Genomic DNA, 20,593 nt, shown 5'->3' with positions numbered 1-20,593 from the left:
CAAGAATGAGGCCTCTGTACCTGTGTCAGGGACGTCTGTGGGCCTCATAATTCTGCGGATCTGTTCCATGGACTGGAGATCAGGAGAAAGCCCTAGAAGAAGGAAAACTGTCATTACACATACAATACATGCTTAGGGGTACATAGAAAACATCTGTTATAGCATTTGTGGCAGCTGATATTCCCAAGGACAAATGGTGATCCCTAACAGGGTCTCTGCCAGAAGGGGAGGTGGTGTTAGGTCCCCTGGGACAAGGGAAGGTCACAAATAGTACAGCCACTAATGTTTGTGCTTTGGCACTGGTGCCCAGTACAGGATACGGCATAAGCCTGCTAGAAGCAGGTGGTGGTGATGAGCAGTCAGCCGCAGTAATGACAGAGCAATGAACATGGGGGATATAGTTTAAAACGGTCTATCAAACGGTAGTAAATGCTAGACGCACTGGGCATCAGGAGTGAACCATGTATACAGAGGTCACAATATAGCAGCTGCACAGGACTGATACTACTCGGGTTCACACATGACACAGGCCTGTGATAGAACCACCTGAGGTAAAGGGTAATCTCTGTGTAACACAATGGCAGCAGCCCTTTATATGGAGGATGACAAAGGACCAGCACTTGTACACAGATCTGGCCTCTGCACAGGCTCGATTTGAAGGCTTATATCGGGGGTGGGGAACCTCAGGCCCGCGGGCCGTATAAGGCCCGCAGAGGCACTTGATCCGGCCCAGCCAGGTTCACCTAACCGAGGGAGATGCCGAGCACCCGCTGAGAGTTTGTTACTAGTGGGCGCCTGGCTTCTTCCTTTCAGCAGCCGGAGGCAGGAGCTCACTCCTGAGCTCCTGCTTCCAGCTCTGGCAGTGTGCATGTGCGGTGCTAATGGAGAGATGTCATGACATCTCTTCCACAGTTCTGAGGAGCGGACGGTCAGGTGGAGCGCAATGGTCCGGAAGCAGGAGCAGGGCTGGTGAGTATTGTGTTGTTTTTTTTTAATGTGCGTATAAGTGGCGCTACTAGGGGGCATTTTTAATGGGGCATAACAACTGACTGTGGGCATATCTAAAAGGGCATAACAAGTGACTGGGGGCATATCTACTGACTGGGAGCATAACTACTGACTTGGGGCATATCTACTGGGGTATAACTACTGACTGGGGGTATATCTACTGGGGGGAATAACTACTGACTGGGGGCAGGCTAATTTTTAAGTTGATAATTTTTGTATGACCCCCCGAAGGATTTTATAAATATCCAAATGGCCCTTGGTAGAAAAAAAAGGTTCCACACCGCTGGCTTATATGATGGGAGGCAGCTTGCCCTATGAAGGCACAGTACTATAACTCAACAGGACCCTCAGTTCCCTCATATCATGTGCAATAAAATCCCGGCAGCTCTCCGGCATACCCCAGCATTAACACACGGTTTGAAAAAAAATAAAATCAATTGTTGAAAAGCTTTGCTACAATCAGCATGAATCATGGCATGCTGGCTAATGTATAACTGTGTAGCCATTTAATGGCTGGAAGCAAGGAAGCCGGTTATACTGTAATATTTCTCCGGCCAGTCTGTGGCTTCAATACAGCTGGAAGATCAGCGCTCACACAACATTCGAGCACTTGTCATACTTCGGTTCACTGACCATTTCCACGCTGTCAGCATCTGTGTAACCAGAAAGTAACTCAGCCGACGCACAGCCCCCTAGGATGCAGGTAATGGGTGCTGCAAGTGGAAAGCGTGCACACTCCATAAGTAGTAAATGTAATCATGAGACGTCTGACCATTCCATCCTCCCCAGGGCATAGGGAGAAGAGGCTGGCGATGACAGCTTATTCCCATTTTTGTCCCACAAGTGTTTTCGGGAGCCAAATTATAAAAATGCCGAAAGCACAATAGAAGAGAGGGAGAGACAGACGCTAAGAGCAGTTTTCTCATTTGCAATTAATCCTCTCTCATTCCGTCCTATTAGGTGTTACACTTTATCCCTGCATATTTCCACAGACAGCAGTCTGACATTTTTACAACCTGGGCGTTCATCGGTGTGAACAGAGTTATGTCAATAGAAGACATATCGTGAAATCATCGAGCACATGACTGTACTTTGGGAACCGGTCTAGCGAGTCCTATAGCACACTGTGTCCTAGTAATGAGAACTGTGGCTCAGCAGACAAACCACAACACGCAGGACAAAGACTATTTACCCAAAGCAGAGGGAAAATAAAAAACACAACAAGGAGGAATAAACATCTCTGGAATTCGCACTACAATTCCCTGCACTTGTGCATCAGAAGGGAAATCGTGGTTCAGTGATTCCAGAGCTTTTCCCACTGTGATATAACAGCCACAAAAACCAACCTAGAACTCTGAGGCAATCCGTGTTTATCTCCAGGGCTGTAATAAATCTGTTTTTCCGAGTTATTGATTTATTTAAACCAGGCATGGGGAACCTTTGGCCCTCAAGCTGTTGTTGAACTACACATACCAGCATGCCCTGCTACAGTTTTGCTATTTGGCCATGCTAAAACTGTTGCAGGGCATGATGGGATGTGTAGTTTAACAGCAGCTGGAGGGCCACAGGTTCCCCACCCATGATTTAAACAGACATCACGCGTCAGATATACAGATGAGTGACTTTATCCAACCAATCCATTGTCACCTGCCCAGCACAGGTAGGGCAATTAGGCAGATATTATAGTATTTTGTGAGCAATATATGTACATAGGCCCCAGGGTCCACTACAAAGTATCAGTATCACCCTACATCATGCAAGAAACAAAAACAAGAGAATACAAAAAGTTGCTACTAAAAGAAATACACATATGACCCAGGGTCACTAAAGCGCATTACCCAGGAAGGTCCTGATGGCCTAAGTAGGACGACGTTCTACCACAAGCCCTACCTCCGTGGCAGCAGAAGATCTTCTCGTCTACGATGGCGGCAATCGGGAGGCAGTTGAAGCAGTCAGTGAAAGTCTTCCACAGCTTTATGTTAAACCTCCGCTTGCCTAGAAAACACCCGAGAGAGCATTTGTCACAACAGGTCATGAGAATTAGGCACACACACAGAGAACATCAATATTTCCAGTGCTAAGATACAAACATTAACGTCATATATATTGTAGCATCTAGGCGAAGGACTAAATGTAATAGGGTGCGGGATATTATACAAGAGACAGAATTGTGTCGCGTTGGCAAATGTAAAGCCGCAAGGTTTTATTAAGGAAAAGCCAGCCTGGTTTGGTCTTCCTACACACTGTCAATTTAAAAATTTGACTGCCAACATCTCGTTAGGCCTACAATCCTGCTACCTATTACGTTTGTTCTTAAGGGGTATATTTACTAAATGTTGGTTTGTTATAGTCACCGATGACTGGGAGAGTTGACAGCTTGAAAATGGCAACAGGAATCAATGTTAAACAAACCTGATTTAGCATTGCTTCCAGTTGCCGTTTTAAACCTAGTCGCCTTTGATAAACAGATGTAAAATAAAATCATTAAAAGGTAACGCATGTTTCACTGTCAGCTGTAAGGGACTATTACAGATTACATACAATTTGTATTACATTAACTAGCAATAAAGTCAGAGCAGCCAATGCGCATCTGACCACCTGTCAGCGGTAATTATACCCACATTCAGTGTACAGAAATAAATGCAGATATTCAGCACGTGCAGAGTCCAATATACTAGTATGGTATTAGAGAGACCCAGTCACTGGCGCATTAAGGTTCACAATAATGCAGTCTGTCAATTCATTAAAAGCCAGCAGCACTGCCAAGCCCATTACACAGTATGTGTGACCGATACATGATATTTAGGGAGGCCAAACCCAGGCGTCTGGATTGAAAAACGCTCAATCCCAGGATTGCAGTGAGGAAGGGCATAGGTAACAGCAACGGAGGGTGGGTGTAGGGAGCAACACTTATTAGATGGCAGCCATGCACACACACTGACTGCGCAGGTGGCATTCCAAATGTAGCACTGGCAGTGAGGCAGCCAATCAGGAGCAGCCGCTTCCCTGATTGGCTGGCAGCCGGCACCACATTTGAAATGCCGCCGACGCGGTCATTCAGTGTGTATACGGCTTTAACTACCCCGCTGCCGCGCGTGCCACTCAGCGGGTGGCAGCGGGGCTCAGTGCTGCCTGGCAAAACTGCGCATGCGCAACATAATCCCGTGAATCCCGGGATTGGAGGCTCCAGAATTCTGGGATCCCCTACTGATATTTCCATGGTACGGAAACATTTACAATGCCAGTTATAATGTTTTATTGGAGTTTTTATATTTCAGCAACTTCTTGTTGTGTATGAAAGGTCCTGCAGGGCGACAGAGTACGGGGTGTGAGTGTACACAATGGGGTGGAGACTTACACTCGTCATAGAAACCGTAGATACGGTTGATGCTTGCACACTCGTGATTCCCTCTGAGCAGAAAGAAGTTCTCAGGGTATTTTATCTTGTAAGCCAGCAGCAGGCAGATTGTTTCCAGGGACTGTTTCCCTCTGTCCACATAATCCCCCAGGAAGAGGTAATTGGCTTCTGGAGGAAAGCCGCCATATTCAAACAACCGGAGTAAATCCGTGTACTGCCCGTGGATGTCACCTGTGAGACCAAAGGAGAAAGGTTACAGCTCTGAACACTACACGTTTATAAAGGACTTTACACTAGAAGCACATCTCATCTGCTTTTCCCACTTTTCATAGGATTACATCCCTTCACTCGCGCAGTGCTGGTCTCCCACCTGTGCCCTTCAATATTGCTGCATAGGGAGAGTGTGTAATGCACCAATATTGGACAAACACATATCACAGGCCGTGTATTTATACATAATATACCTGGAGTCTTTATACTTAACTAAATATATCCATCATGCTGTGCTTCCCCCTTCACACAGGCTGCCAAGTTAGGAGGGTGGAGGTTCTCTAACTGAGCAGCCAGGGAGTGACTGACAGTTTTGTAGACATGCACAGAATGGATTGGTGGATGCACAGACAGGGGCGGGACCCAATGATGTCACAGCAGCTTTATGACCTGCATCACACCCCATCAGGACACTGTACTAGAGATGTGGGAGAAGTTGTAGTTGTCTGTAATGGAGTGGGGGGGCGGGGGGGATTTAATACTTTATTATTTAACAGAGCTACAGTGGAAGAAGAGGATAACACTGAATAGATATCTTACCAGGATTGTCTAAATATGAAAATCTCAATATTGGGGGGGGGGGGATAACAGTCATTTAAATGCATACATCTAGGATTGTTCATGGCTTTCACATAATTTTCTGTGTAATTAGACCAGCTCATTGCTGAAAGGGATTGTACTCTTCTGTAACCGGGATAAAAAACAGGGACCAGCACTAATAGTGTCCGGGTAGATTAAAGTGGCGGTATACCCTCCGTTCTATTTTCCAACACATTTAATGCAGATCAATGAATGACCTATGACCCTAAGTATCGGCAGTCAGGCAGGCGGATTATCGCAGGGACATACAATACACAAAGTAATAGCAGCGGTTCTGGACAGGAGAGTTTTGCTCTCCCGTTCCCCATTTCCAGGAATATCAATGGGGTCGATTCAATTCCCTGACAGTTGATTAGCGCCGGGAGTTTGCTCCCGGCGCTTTTCAATACAGCAACGAGTGACCCTCAATTGTCGGGAATTCTTCTCTCATCCCCGGGGGATGAGAGAAGAAACCCGTCAAAAGTGCTGCCGCGAGGCTGATTCTGTCGGGAATCAGCCTCGCGCCGGGGAGTTAAGTCGGAGAAAACCTGTTTAGTCGGCGAGAACGGGCCATCGCCGACTTAACTGGAGCTGAATTGAATAGCGCCGGGAGCTAATTCCCGGCGCTATTCAACTGTCGCTGAATAGAATTGACCCCATTGTCCTCATCACCTGATCCATGCTATGGAGGTCTGCACACTGACGTTCTCCTGCATACAGTGACACTGGACCCCATCACCACCCTATAGTAGGACACTTTCCTGGTGCACCAGCAAGCCGCTAGTTTTTGCCACAGTGCTGATGTGCGTTGGCCGTAGGTAGCCAGTGTCAGAACGGTGCGCCGGAAGGTGATGGATATAGCATCCTATCAGTAATTCTGTGCAGTGAGAACGCTGCATGTTATCAAATAACCCTGTGTCCGTGTGATGACTGTGCCAGGATTGCACACCAGTGCCCAGTGATGTTCTCCTGCTCCTGAACAAACGTGTGCAGTTATACGTGTGCGGCCCGTACTACATATTTCCAGTTCCTGTCACTCCCAGCATATACAGCCCATATAGGTACCGCACAGTGTTACTGCCACAATGGGCTGATGTCAGCCTGGAATAAGCAATGTATTTCTAAAGTCCTTGTACAGTATATCCAGCATCTGCTGACACAAGAGAAAACACACAGACAAATTTACCACAAATCTTTAGTGGGGCTTCCAATTCCAACAATATGGGCTGGCTGAGGAAGATTTCCCGGGATTTTATGCAGAGCCCCCGGACTTCTGCTTCTGTCATCTGCACGATCTTCCCTGGGCGGCATCCTCGCACTGTAAACAGAAGATTGGGACGGTGACATGGCTGTACAAGGGAGAGAGAGCACGGCTCCTGCAGAGAGATCTTTACATTGCGTCACAGGGTGGAAACAGGCACAGACGTCACCGGAGCCCTGAGCCAGACAAGGACTCATACATCACATGCACACTGGAGACACAACCACATCACTTCTACGCACAACATAATCACTGCAAGATATTATTCATATATTAATAGGCCATAATCTACACTTCAGTCTGATAAGGTACAGATGGAGCCTTGCTCATCTAGGCTTCTCTGCTGCACCTAGGTGCACCAAGGCTTATTAGCATTAGCCTTTCATCTATTGTTCTCAGCTGCAATACAATACAGAGAGAATACAGCACTGGCTCACTTAATCCTTTTAAAGGGATAGATGAGCAGGGCTCCATCTGTAGCTCTAAGTGAGAGTGCATATTGCAAAACACCTCTTCTAAAAGGGATAGTACCCCCCCCCCCCCCTCCCCACAAAAACCACAAGTGAATGATAGATCACCTGCCCCTCCCATGGGCTAAACCCCCCTCTGCTCTCAGCAAAGTCAGACTAGGGGACTATTATTAGACATTGAGCAGTTCTGGCCGACACCCAGCTGCCTATGAATCTCTTCACCAGAATGGAGGGAAGGTTATGGGAATGACGTCACATGCCCGTGAAACAGCGGTGGATACTGCTGTCCCATAAGGAGGGCTTACACCTGCGTCTGATGGCAGTCTGGAGGATTAATCAGTACGGTGACAGGGACAAATGCAGAGGACACAGGGGATCTGATGGCTGAAGACAGGTTGTTCAGCAGAATGGAATAAACAGCTTTACATGATGTACACAGAGCTCTAACCCCTGACTCACTGGGCTCCGTTACACGCTGCATGAGTCACCGCAGCCAATCAGCAGTTAGCACAAAGTAAGAAAGTGATTGGCTGTGGCCAAGTGTAAATCTTTCATACAATGACAGTTTTAGTTCTTGTGTCTCAGGTTTCCCTATTTCTTTACACATAGATATCTGTTCCAAACGTTCAATGGGGGACGACAACGCACAATTAGCTGCTGGCTTTACAGTGTGGCTTCAGCTCGCGGGTAAAGTGAGGAGCCATTCAACATGCCACTCACATCTAGCCCACGAGCACCACTTAATGTAGCATTAAGTGCTGCCTCAGGGCTAGTCCTGAACGGCTTACTGAATATCTCTTTATACTTTACCCATGAGCGGTCTATGCCAGGGAACGGAATTCACCCTTAGAGGGGTATTCAATTAGGTCCATTTTTTTCACCTAGGCGAAAAAATGCGACTTTTCACTATTTTTAGTGAAAATGGGGATTCGCCCTATTCAACGGCAAGCACATTTTATTTTCCTAGGCAAAAAATTCAGCCAGAGCGAAAAACATGAGGACTGGCGATTCCACATGTTCTCTCACCTGCACCACATTTTCGCTGATCTGAAAGCGTTTTGCGCCAATGCCTTTTCACTAAAGTAATAATAAAAAGGCATTGGTAAAAATTTCCCTAAACAGAACTCAAATAGACGGGGGCAAATTTAGTTGCTCCGAGATTACTGGAGCTAATTGAATACCCCCGTTAGTCTGTAGGAGGAGGATCACTACTTCGAAATCTGAGCACTAATGTGGAAATAAAACCTCTAAATTTAGGGTGAAATGTACTTTAAAAAAAAACAAACACTAAGGGGGAGATTCAAATGTTTGAAAAGTCAGTAGGGTGTCTGTTTTTACCTATCTAATAGACAGGAAAAAACAGACAGCCAACCAACTTTTCAAACATTTGAATCTTCCCCTAAAAGTGGAGAAGCAGCCCATACAGCCAATCACTGCGTAGCCTGCATTAATGAAGTATATTCTATGGGGGAGGATGACACCATTGTTTCTTTAGCATGTGGCTTCTTTTGGGCGCCTTAACTGCAGCATAGTATGGGACAAGCCACTTTATGAATCTAGTCACCTGCATATTGGTTGTGAGAATGCATCCAATACCAGCGCATATCCCCCAAACAATGGAATAGCTCCCATCACTTTAGACAGTATCAAGAAACAATGAAACTGACCCCTATAAAATAAGTAGCAGCTGGTTGGCTGCTATGGGCAATTATTCTTCTTTTTAAAAAGCTTAATACATCCTTTCCCGCAGTTAGCTTAGACCCCAGCCCGCACACACCAGAGGGCGGCTCTCGCCCAGCACGCACACACCAGAGGGCGGCTGTCGCCCAGCCCGCACACACCAGAGGGCAGTTATGTAGCACAGAAGATAAAAGGGTGAAGGAGACATAACTTTGTATAATGAGACACTGTGACCCAGTGTTACAGCAGCAGGGGGCAAACAATGGGGTCTGAGCAAGTGCATGAACAGACTTTCAGGATATACTGGGATATAGAGAGAGCAGGAAAGATGCAGGAGGATGGGCTGCAGATGGTGAATCACTCTCCCTTATAACACTTGTGGCACGGAATGTTTAAAAGAACTTCAACAGACTCAAAGGATGACCAGCATGTACCCTGCACATCTACCCCTGCACATACAGACATCCAGATACCCTGCAGAGACAAATACCCCCACCCCCACAATACAATAATGGGCATATTTATAGCAGCCTTTACTTAATCAGCAACTTACTTAAAAAAAAAAAAAATACACCATACACATACTGTAGTTCTACATTTCTACTGTACACGCTTGTGTCATTAACTGGAAATAATTCCAGCTATAGGCAAAAGGATGTTCCTTTGTGTGAATAATATGTCATACTAGAAGGACAAAACACAGTCCAAAGAAACAAACAAAAACACACTAGCATGACAAAGCACTGATAAAGGAAAACATCCTATAAGTAATATTTTCTGAACAACCAAAAAAAGAAACTTCCTTTAATCCAGCTAACAGCTGGGGGAACACATCCCTGCAATAACCATCCAGGACTGGGAAAACCACAGCGAGAGCCATATTTACACGCACATATAGGATGTGAATAATACAAAGATCATATTATACATTATACATCTTTGTATTAATCTTGTGTACTCTAGGCTGTTTCCACGACCTGCCCGATTTTTAAAGGGCAAAATGCAGCCTGCCCCTTTCGCGGCGCCCTGCTAAAACAGCCTGCTGCCGTGTGAATAGATGTCGTGCGCATGCTCACATTAAAAAGGAAGAGCTTGAGGGAAGTCCAGCACCCCCATAGGTGATGGGTACACCCCCCATCAGTGACTAAGACTGTGACACGCCCCCACCAGTGACGTCGTGGGAGCTGGACAGACCTCAATAGTGAGACCGGCGGAGCCAAGTACCTCTTTTATGTGCGCAAGTACTGCCCTGGCACCCCTGCCAAATTCCTAGGGAGAACACTATTATTCTAATCCTTTTTATACTCCCAGCTCTGGAGTATACTGGAGTATGAAAGGTCAGACTATGCCTGCCCTGACTGAATGTAACCAGTCACCAGCCCCAGATTACAGGTGCACGGTATAGGTAATAAATGGCCAACATGCTGCCTCTTAGCGCCGCGCCATAGTAAAACATGGAGGCAGCACCCTACTCTACGCTGGCAGAAGCAACAGAATTAAACTGTCTGCCAAGTTCAATAACCTCCCAGCCTAATAAAGCGACATTTTACTAGCTGGAAAGCTGGCTCAATGAGAGCAGTCTGTGCCCCATCTGTATACCATCGCTGAGCAGTGACACCTAGCACCCGCTGCAGGTGGCTTTATAGAAATGATGGAACTAGAAGACACAGAAAGCCAGTAGCTGTGCAGATATATTATTCTCAGCAATTCCTGTAATACATAATAACCATTTCCCAGCTTAAGTCTCTTTACAACCATTTTAAAAGTACAGGATAACAGAGGAGCTAATCACACTTCTAAATTCTTACAGTGCCAGCTCCCAGTTAGCGCACACTCTATACCCCACTGTAAAGAGCACTCCAGTGTCCCCTAGTGGATGAAGGAGTAAGTTATGTTTTGGGTGACATTCAGAGACTAGAGCCCAAGGATGCTTCCTATTAAGTTAAGAGCCCAGAGATGTCATCCTAGCTTCCGTTCCGGGCGACCATACAAGGAGCACAGCGTTACCAATGTGGGCCCTTCGTTGTAGGCTCCAGACCTTGTATCCGGATGATAGATCGAAGCCAAATGACCGACAAGAGGTTTTTTTTGTTTTGTTTTTTCACTTTTTCATACTTTACCATCCATGTTGACTACAATTGGGAATAGTAACCTGTGCTGAGCGCAGCGGCAGCAGAGTGAGGCACCTTGCTCAAAGCAAGCCATGCGAGGGAACACGGTACACAAATTGGAGTTTCATGTGCTGGAAGCTAAAATGCGACACCAAAAAAAAAAAATACAAATCATGAACTCATGTCAACCTTTTCATTGTGCCGACCTTTTTCAAATGTTGACCATTTGGTGTCGACCTATTATACCATAAGCTCCAGACTTTCCCTATCGTGTTAGTGGAGAATGCACGTGAAGACTGTCTGGAACAGGCACATAGCAGAAGCAGAGCGGTGGCCTTGTTCAGATGTCCCAGGAGCTGCCTGCTCAGGAGCAAAGGTCCATCCATCACCTCAATGACTTCAGAACCACTAGCCAGAGCCACACACATACTCGTAAAGTATGAATAAAAAAAAACCATCGACCTTGTTCATGTCAACCTAGCCACTGTCGACCAATAGGCGTCGACCCAAGTGGTGTCAACCCAGAGTCCAGATACACTCCCTCATTTGTATAGGGCCAAAAAGTTCAGACCTCTAACAATCTAGCTACCCTACCGCCAACACACGAATACATAGGAGACAAAAAGCCACAAGAGAAGGAGCACCATTCGGAGACTCCAGCACCCTGGTGAAACACTCATGGCCTGGACTATTTACTGATCCCCCTACATACAATTACAGTAATGGGAAGACAGTGAGCGGCTTCTTACAGACATTGCTGCCACATGAATCACAGTATTTATAAGAGGCCATGCAATACTACACAAAGGCAGCCATGTTTCATTCCGGAACTGAACATGGCACCAACACTGCAAGGTTTGCCTAGCAACCCTCAGAGATGCACAGGAAAACCTGCGAAGTACAACCTACTGTAAAAGGCCAGGACATGCGCAGCCGAGCTTTGCCGTGATTAGTGGCACATCGCATTGAACTGGACCCATATAGCTGCTGATTTCCAGAGACAGCGCTTCTGATGAAGAACATTGGAAATGTCCCTTTTGTTTAACACATGCCTACTGTACAGGACCATTCCCATTCCGTATTATGCAACCCAAGTACAAGTCTGACCGATTTCATGCTATTATCCGCTTAATAAGCATATGATCTTTATGTGGAATGTTGTTTCCAGTCTTCGACAATATATCATGTGTGAGCAAATGAAATTCACGTTCAGAAGCAAAGCAGGAAAAGTAATTTCAACAACATGTTATTGCATACATACAAAACACGACTATTGTGATAGAAGCACTGGTAAAGTGATAAACGGGAGATTTGTTCCAGGTTTCTGGCCTCCTTTAAGCACCCAGGAAATGTCTGTTTTCCTAAACAGACATGAGGAGCGTTTGGGCTTATAGTAAAAGCCGGATCAGGGTCCTGGGGGCGTGGATGTTATATGGTAGGGAAGGCTCCAATCACAAGGCCCATTTCAGGACTTCAGCCTGACAGCAGGCTAATTAGGGCCTGCACCTGTAGGAGGGTGCTATAAGCTCTGTCAGGTCTTGGCTCAGGGCTCACTACCTGGGGAAACAGGCAGCAAGCTTGTTGTGACACACTGATTTACTGACTAAGTACTGTACATGTTTGTGCTGGGGCATTAGGTCCTACCACTCAGAGAGGGAGTCTTATGTGCAGCTCAGGCCCAAAAGGGCTAGTATTAATTTTTAGGTTTTGTTTTATACTGCACAATAAAACTAGCCACGGCTAGATTGCTCGAAAAATCTGGACTGGTGTGCCGTTTCCTGGCTGCTACTGTATGTATTTGGACCTGTCCATCTACCCAAGTAGAGGGCACCCCTACCCTGAGCTCTACACTACATACTTGAAAGTGTACAAAAAAAAGAAAAGAAAAAAAAAAAAAGACGACCAAGCAGACTTCAGCCACGACTGCAAAACAGACAATTGTCAGTGAACTGTGAAACGTGAGTATTGTCTACTGCAGAGCTGGGAAAGGTTACAAGTGTCATTCCATTTGCTTTCATTCAGTGTCTGGGCTTCAGACTGCATTTACTCTGTATGAAATAACAGCTTCCAGCAATTTCTGTTTTACCAGCGGCTGCAGCGTTGCTTCTACACTGGTCATTAAGGCAGCCGCCGGAGGAGTGTTCTGGCTGCAGAGAAAGACTTTCTGCCATATGATTTTCTCCATGGGGAGTCATCTAGTTACTGGGTGAACACTCTGCAGGACAGGAATAACCAACATGTGGAAATAAGTTATTAGAGGACCATACCCTCTGCTTTGCATTGAAAAACAGCTGTGATGTATTCCGTGCACAAACTCCATCTTGGCATTCCCTTAAATAGGCGATACGAGCAGAGGATACGTACAATACACACATCAAAGGAGACGTTGCTAGCTCTTTGAAGATGTTTGGGAGAAATGGTTACTAGTACAACAACCTAGTCTGAAGTTGCCCATACACTAGTACAATTTTGCCCAATTTGCCAGTTTTCAACCCGACTTATCGACCCAAAAACCACAGAATCGGATGAAAACTGGCAAGTCGCATGTGCTTTACCTCCGATCCACGGTCGCGTGAGCATCGGATCGTAAGTACTGCACTATAGACATATTGGATACCGCAGGTATGACTGGGATCGCATACGATACATCGTATGCAAAAGGACCGCATGCGATGTATCATACGCGTTCCTGCCGCCCGGGAAGCTGCTGGGCGGTCCAAGAGAAATCTTATGCGACGACTTCTCCACCTTTATAGCCGAGCAGACGGATCTGAGGACACATTGAACCAGTCTGTTACAAGATGGCCGGAAACCGTGGGGTGCACTGTGATTGGCTGCACAATGACAGCACACCCGGACTTGGTGTCCGCAGCAGTGCCGCATCATCCGAGTTACGATTAACATCCACTCGCTACCAACGGTCTTGTAAGGTAACACATACTACAATCTGCGGACAATCAGGCCTAAAGTGACCTAACAATTGCGAATTTCCCTTACAGAATTTAGGCTTAGGATGGAAGCACCTGTCGTAGCGCACAGACGTGCGGCACTGCTCATCTCTCTTTCCTATCTCTGGATGTGGCATATTATGTCAACACTGCCGAAATGTCGACATTGGGATTTTTAATGTAAACGCAGTCTGACCCTAAAATCCTGTATCAACATTCAGAAAGTCCACATAACTACACATCCCTCTGGTTGCCTCTAGAATTAGAAAAAAGAAAAGTGACTGATTGCGCTATTTCTCCAGGTGCGTATATGAATGAAAACACGTATTTTTCACTTCTCTGGTGTTTATTTTAGTACAAACGTTATATCTCGTACAACAATATAATAAAAGAATTTTTAAAGTATGCATACTCATTAGGGACTCAAGAAAAAATTCCAGGCGCTATGATTTAAACAAGTGCGTGAGCAGCTCTCTCAGGGGCAATTGGTATTTCACCCCTGAAATAGAAACAGAAAAACCAAAAAAAATGAGAAAGCGCTATTCACATTTGATGTGGATTTTATTTTTCCTTAATTAACAATTTTCGCTAAAAGCACATTATATATATTCAACTGCCGGCCGGCAATGCACAGATAATAATAATAAATATAAAAATATTACAATAAACTCAGTAATAATGTTCTGGATATATCCTTTCACCTGTGTATTATGAGTACAATGACTCTGATTTATGATCTGTCTATATTATGACAAAATGTATCAACCTTGTAATCTTCTCATATTAGTATAACCAGGCAAATGTTGGACGTGTGCCTTTGTAACAATATTAGACCATGCTGATCTCCATGAATCCCGTGTTAATGGAGTGCATGTGTTCACAGACAAGCTTGTGGTGGGTTTGTTTAAAGGTGTTAAATGCAGTTCATAAATAAAGTTAATACATGTATGGTGATTATACCACTGTGTGGATATTGAATGAAAGTACCGTGCAGATGCCTCTGTTAAACCGCAATGATTGTAATGCTCCTCCTGGCTGGTGTTCCGCAAATGCCTTTGGTTGGAGTTGAACGGCTTTTATCCACGGTATGCTCTCTTTTTCCTCCCGGCCGGTAAGCACTATCCTCGGCCTTATCCGGAGTCCGTGAGCGGGTGATGTTAAGAGTTTCTCCTCTCCACAAGGACTGTGCTCAAGTTTGTCCTCCCGGCCGGTAAGCACTCCCCTCGGCCTTATCCGGAGTCCGTGAGCGGGTGATGGTGAAAGTTTCTCCTCTCCACAAGTACTGTGCTCAGCTGGCTGGCTGGTGAACTCGGTCTATAGTGCAGTGTGACCGGAGATGCTGACAGACGCGTTTCTCCGCCTACTTGCAGGTATCGGCGGCTTCGTCAGTGTCATGTGTCATGACACTGAGGAAGCCGCCGATACCTGCAAGTAGGCGGAGAAACGCGTCTGTCAGCATCTCCGGTCACACTGCACTATAGACCGAGTTCACCAGCCAGCCAGCTGAGCACAGTACTTGTGGAGAGGAGAAACTTTCACCATCACCCGCTCACGGACTCCGGATAAGGCCGAGGGGAGTGCTTACCGGCCGGGAGGACAAACTTGAGCACAGTCCTTGTGGAGAGGAGAAACTCTTAACATCACCCGCTCACGGACTCCGGATAAGGCCGAGGATAGTGCTTACCGGCCGGGAGGAAAAAGAGAGCATACCGTGGATAAAAGCCGTTCAACTCCAACCAAAGGCATTTGCGGAACACCAGCCAGGAGGAGCATTACAATCATTGCGGTTTAACAGAGGCATCTGCACGGTACTTTCATTCAATATCCACACAGTGGTATAATCACCATACATGTATTAACTTTATTTATGAACTGCATTTAACACCTTTAAACAAACCCACCACAAGCTTGTCTGTGAACACATGCACTCCATTAACACGGGATTCATGGAGATCAGCATGGTCTAATATTGTTACAAAGGCACACGTCCAACATTTGCCTGGTTATACTAATATGAGAAGATTACAAGGTTGATACATTTTGTCATAATATAGACAGATCATAAATCAGAGTCATTGTACTCATAATACACAGGTGAAAGGATATATCCAGAACATTATTACTGAGTTTATTGTAATATTTTTATATTTATTATTATTATCTGTGCATTGCCGGCCGGCAGTTGAATATATATAATGTGCTTTTAGCGAAAATTGTTAATTAAGGAAAAATAAAATCCACATCAAATGTGAATAGCGCTTTCTCATTTTTTTTTCATTAGGGACTCATTCTAAAAAAAATTTTTTTTTAATACTAATAAAATGATGATATTTCTCTGTTTTAGACATCCAGTGCTCAAATCTCAGAGACAATTAATAGTTCCACTCCTGGATTAAATGCAACATAATTTATGTATCCACAACGTTTAAACGGTGATTTTCCAAAGATGAAAACTCCGTTCTTTGTTTAAAGACACAGTTTCCACAACATTGAATAATGCTTATCCTCGTTGTATTAGAACTCAGTCTTTTATATATGACCACAGTCTAAAGATGCGATCCGGACCATTTGTCCAGCAGATCCCACTGAAAAGTTCTTGCATGGAATCTTCCGAATGGAATCGCTTCGTAAGAAGCCACCATTTTTCCCAGGACTCTCGTGCATTGATGCACTGACACTTGTCCTGGTTTTAGGAGGTTCCTGACTAGCTCGGATAACTCCCTGGCCTTCTCCTCCGGGAGAAAAACCTTTTTCTGGACTGTGTCCAGAATCATCCCTAGGAACAGTAGACGTGTTGTTGGAATCAGCTGTGATTTTGGGATATTTAGAATCCACCCGTGCTGACGTAACACTACCTGAGATAGTGCTACTCCGACCTCTAACTGCTCCCTGGACCTTGCCCTTATCAGGAGATCGTCCAAGTAAGGGATAATTAATACGCCTTCTCTTCGAAGAAGAATCATCATTTCGGCCATTACCTTGGTAAAGACCCGTGGTGCCGTGGACAATCCAAACGGCAGCGTCTGAAACTGATAATGACAGTTTTGTATCACAAACCTGAGGTACCCTTGGTGAGAAGGGTAGATTGGGACATGGAGATAAGCATCCTTGATGTCCAGAGATACCATATAGTCCCCTTCTTCCAGGTTTGCTATCACTGCTCTGAGTGACTCCATCTTGAATTTGAACCTCTTTATGTAAGTGTTCAAGGATTTTAGATTTAAAATTGGTCTCACCGAGCCGTCCGGCTTCGGTACCACAAACAGCGTGGAATAATACCCCTTTCCCTGTTGTAGGAGGGGTACCTTGATTATCACCTGCTGGGAATACAGCTTGTGAATAGCTTCCAATACTGCCTCCCTGTCGGAGGGAGACGTTGGTAGAGCAGACTTCAGGAACCGGCGAGGGGGAGACGTCTCGAATTCCAATTTGTACCCCTGTGATACTACCTGTAGGATCCAGGGGTCCACTTGCGAGTGAGCCCACTGCGCGCTGAATTTCTTGAGACGACCCCCCACCGTGCCTGAGTCCGCATGTAGAGCCCCAGCGTCATGCTGAAGACTTGGCAGAAGCGGGGGAGGGCTTCTGTTCCTGGGAAGAGGCAGCCTGGTGTAGTCTTTTTCCCCTTCCTCTGCCCCGGGGCAGAAATGAGCGGCCTTTTTCCCGCTTGCCCTTATAGGGACGAAAGGACTGAGTTTGAAAAGACGGTGTCTTTTTCTGCTGAGAGGTGACCTGGGGTAAAAAGGTGGATTTTCCAGCCGTTGCCGTGGCCACCAGGTCCGATAGACCGACCCCAAATAACTCCTCCCCTCTATAGTTAATAACATACTGTCCCTATCCAGGGTATCAATATTTTCAGTCAGGGAATCCGACCAAGCCACTCCAGCGCTGCACATCCAGGCTGAGGCGATTGCTGGTCGCAGTATAACACCGGTATGTGTGTATATACCTTTTAGGATATTTTCCAGCCTTCTATCAGCTGGTTCCTTGAGGGCGGCCGTATCAGGAGACGGTAACGCCACTTGTTTTGATAAGCGTGTGAGCGCCTTATCTACCCTAGGGGGTGTTTCCCAACGTGCCCTAACCTCTGGCGGGAAAGGGTATAGTGCCAATAATTTATTAGAAATCAGCAGTTTTTTATCGGGGGAAACCCACGCTTTATCACACACCTCATTTAATTCATCTGATTCAGGAAAAACTACTGGTAGTTTTTTTCACACCCCACATAATACCCTTTTTTGTGGTACTTGTAGTGTCAGAAATGTTCAATGCCTCCTTCATTGCCGTGATCATGTAACGTGTGGCCCTACTGGACATTACGTTTGTCTCCTCACCGTCGACACTGGATTCAGTATCCGTGTTTGGGTCTGTGTCGACCATCTGAGGTAACGGGCGTTTTAGCGCTCCTGACGGTGTCTGAGACGCCTGAACAGGCACTAATTGGTTTGCCGGCTGTCTCATGTCGTTAACAGTTTTTTGCAAGGTGCTGACATTGTCACGTAATTCTTTAAATACGACCATCCAATCAGGTGTCGACTCCCTAGGGGGTGACATCACTAACACAGGCAATTGCTCTGCTTCCACATCATTTTCCTCCTCATACATGTCGACACAATCGTACCGACACCCAGCACACACACAGGGAATGCTCTGATAGAGGACAGGACCCCACTAGCCCTTTGGGGAGACAGAGGGAGAGTTTGCCAGCACACACCAGAGCGCTATATATATATATATATATATATATATACACACAGGGATAACCTTATATAAGTGTTTCTCCCTTTATAGCTGCTGTTTTATATTACCTGCCAATAGTGCCCCCCCTCTCTTGTTTTACCCTGATTCTTGTAGCAGGACTGCAGGGGAGAGTCAGGGAGCCGTCCTTCCAGCGGAGCTGTGAAAGAAAATGGCGCTTGTGTGCTGAGGAGAAAGGCTCCGCCCCCTTCACGGCGGCCTTTTCCCCGCTTTTTTCAGGAAAACTGGCAGGGGTTAAATGCATCCATATAGCCCAGGAGCTATATGTGATGCATTTCTTTAGCCATATAAGGTTTTTATAGTGTTTTATTGCGTCTCAGGGCGCTCCTCCCCAGCGCCCTGCACCCTCAGTGACCGGAGTGTGAAGTGTGCTGAGAGCAATGGCGCACAGCTGCAGTGCTGTGCGCTACCTTATTTGAAGACAGGAACGTCTTCTGCCGCCGCTTCTTCCGGACCTCTTCGCTCTTCTGGCTCTGTAAGGGGGGCGGCGGCGCGGCTCCGGGATCCATCCAGGCTGAACCTGTGATCGTCCCTCTGGAGCTAATGTCCAGTAGCCAAGAAGCCCAATCCACTCTGCACGCAGGTGAGTTCGCTTCTTCTCCCCTTAGTCCCTCGATGCAGTGAGCCTGTTGCCAGCAGGACTCACTAAAAATAAAAAACCTATTTAAACTTTTACTTCTAAGCAGCTCAGGAGAGCCACCTAGCCTGCACCCTTCTCGTTCGGGCACAAAAATCTAACTGAGGCTTGGAGGAGGGTCATAGGGGGAGGAGCCAGTGCACACCAGCTAGTCTAAAGCTTTTACTTTTGTGCCCAGTCTCCTGCGGAGCCGCTATTCCCCATGGTCCTTACGGAAGTCCCAGCATCCACTAGGACGTCAGAGAAAAAATTTTTTTAGAATGAGTACCTAATGAGTATGCATACTTTAAAAATTCTTTTATTATATTGTTGTATGAGATATAACGTTTGTACTAAAATAAACACCAGAGAAGTGAAAAATACGTGTTTTCATTCATATACGCACCTGGAGAAATAGCGCAATCAGTCACTTTTCTTTTTTCTTGTGTAGCTTCTTGATCAATTCTTGATCAAGTTTTAGCTGTACGTACACAGGTACAGCTGGACAAAGATTGCAGCTTCAAGTTTATAAATCTCAAATTAAAAGTAAATACAATTAATCAATTAGCGCCTGGATCAGGGTTGTTTTTTTCTGCCTCTAGAATTAAATAGTCTCTAATAATGTTGCATAATATAAAGGTGTATGGAAATATTAATAACACTATGTGCACCTAATACAGAAAGAGGTGCGTTTGCTACCCGTTTGCTGGACAGACATGTAACTGCCTCCATATAACAGAATAATAGAACTGGGCAGTACCAATGTGTGCAATTGCTAATGTAGCATTCTCTAGATTATTGCTGTCTACCAATGAGTTATTTTCCTTCTCTCACATCGGCCACCGATTCCAGACCTCGCCAAAACTGTAGCTATATGGCTGCGATCCGGACGCGGGTTACCGTTACGTGTAAACGTTGAGGTTGAAGTTGGTAAAAGAAAGCGCAGTACAAGAGAAAATAGATTGTAGCCAATTTACACATTAAAACCATAAAGTATATTTAAGACGACTGCCAATTCACCAAGTAACTTGAACCAATAAACGTAAGCCTCACTTTTAAAAACTGACAGGGTCTATCCAACAAAATAGCGTCTGCCATTAATAATGGATGAGAAAGGGCAGAAAGTAACGGGCTTCCATCGTTGTTCCTTGGAGAGATTAGTACAATACATACAGGCCTGCTGCATGAGGAGGACGATCGGACAATGGATTCTGGGAAGAGCAGGTTCAGCAATAAGATGCAGGTTAAAGTCTACAGACAATAAACACTCAGAAACATTTACTAGGAAACATTAACTTCTTTGTACAAAATATAGAACTTTAATTTCCTTTTGTTGCATAATGCATTAATTATAGATGCCTACTAGTCAGACATGCAGTATGCCCTATCTATTACCCAGCCCTGTTATTTGCACTTCACGGAGAGAAGACCTCAAACGAGAATGTCCCATAGGGCATGTAGAACCAGTGAGCCATTAGCACTGATATTTTTGGCCCAATAAATTCATAAAAATAAAAAAAAAGAAGAAGGTCTG

At 45.5% G+C, this 20,593-nt stretch overlaps 1 protein-coding gene across 1 annotated transcript in view; it reads right to left on the bottom strand.

The window, feature by feature from the left end:
* The window catches only part of PPP1CB (protein phosphatase 1 catalytic subunit beta), an 89,842-nt gene that overhangs the window by 20,959 nt on the left and 48,290 nt on the right, over nucleotides 1–20,593 (bottom strand). The window contains exons 2-5 of the mRNA XM_063918910.1: nucleotides 6,402–6,533; nucleotides 4,367–4,597; nucleotides 2,899–3,003; nucleotides 21–92 (exon numbers count right to left, since the gene is read on the bottom strand). Of these exons, the coding sequence (XP_063774980.1) occupies nucleotides 21–92; nucleotides 2,899–3,003; nucleotides 4,367–4,597; nucleotides 6,402–6,533 (540 nt within the window). The remainder of the gene's footprint in view (nucleotides 1–20; nucleotides 93–2,898; nucleotides 3,004–4,366; nucleotides 4,598–6,401; nucleotides 6,534–20,593) is intronic.

Source organism: Pseudophryne corroboree, chromosome 4 (assembly GCF_028390025.1).
Source record: "Pseudophryne corroboree isolate aPseCor3 chromosome 4, aPseCor3.hap2, whole genome shotgun sequence".
Classification (NCBI taxonomy): Eukaryota; Metazoa; Chordata; class Amphibia; order Anura; family Myobatrachidae; genus Pseudophryne; species Pseudophryne corroboree.
Note: the sequence above shows the minus strand (reverse complement) of the source record. Positions and strands in the feature narration are given on the sequence as shown.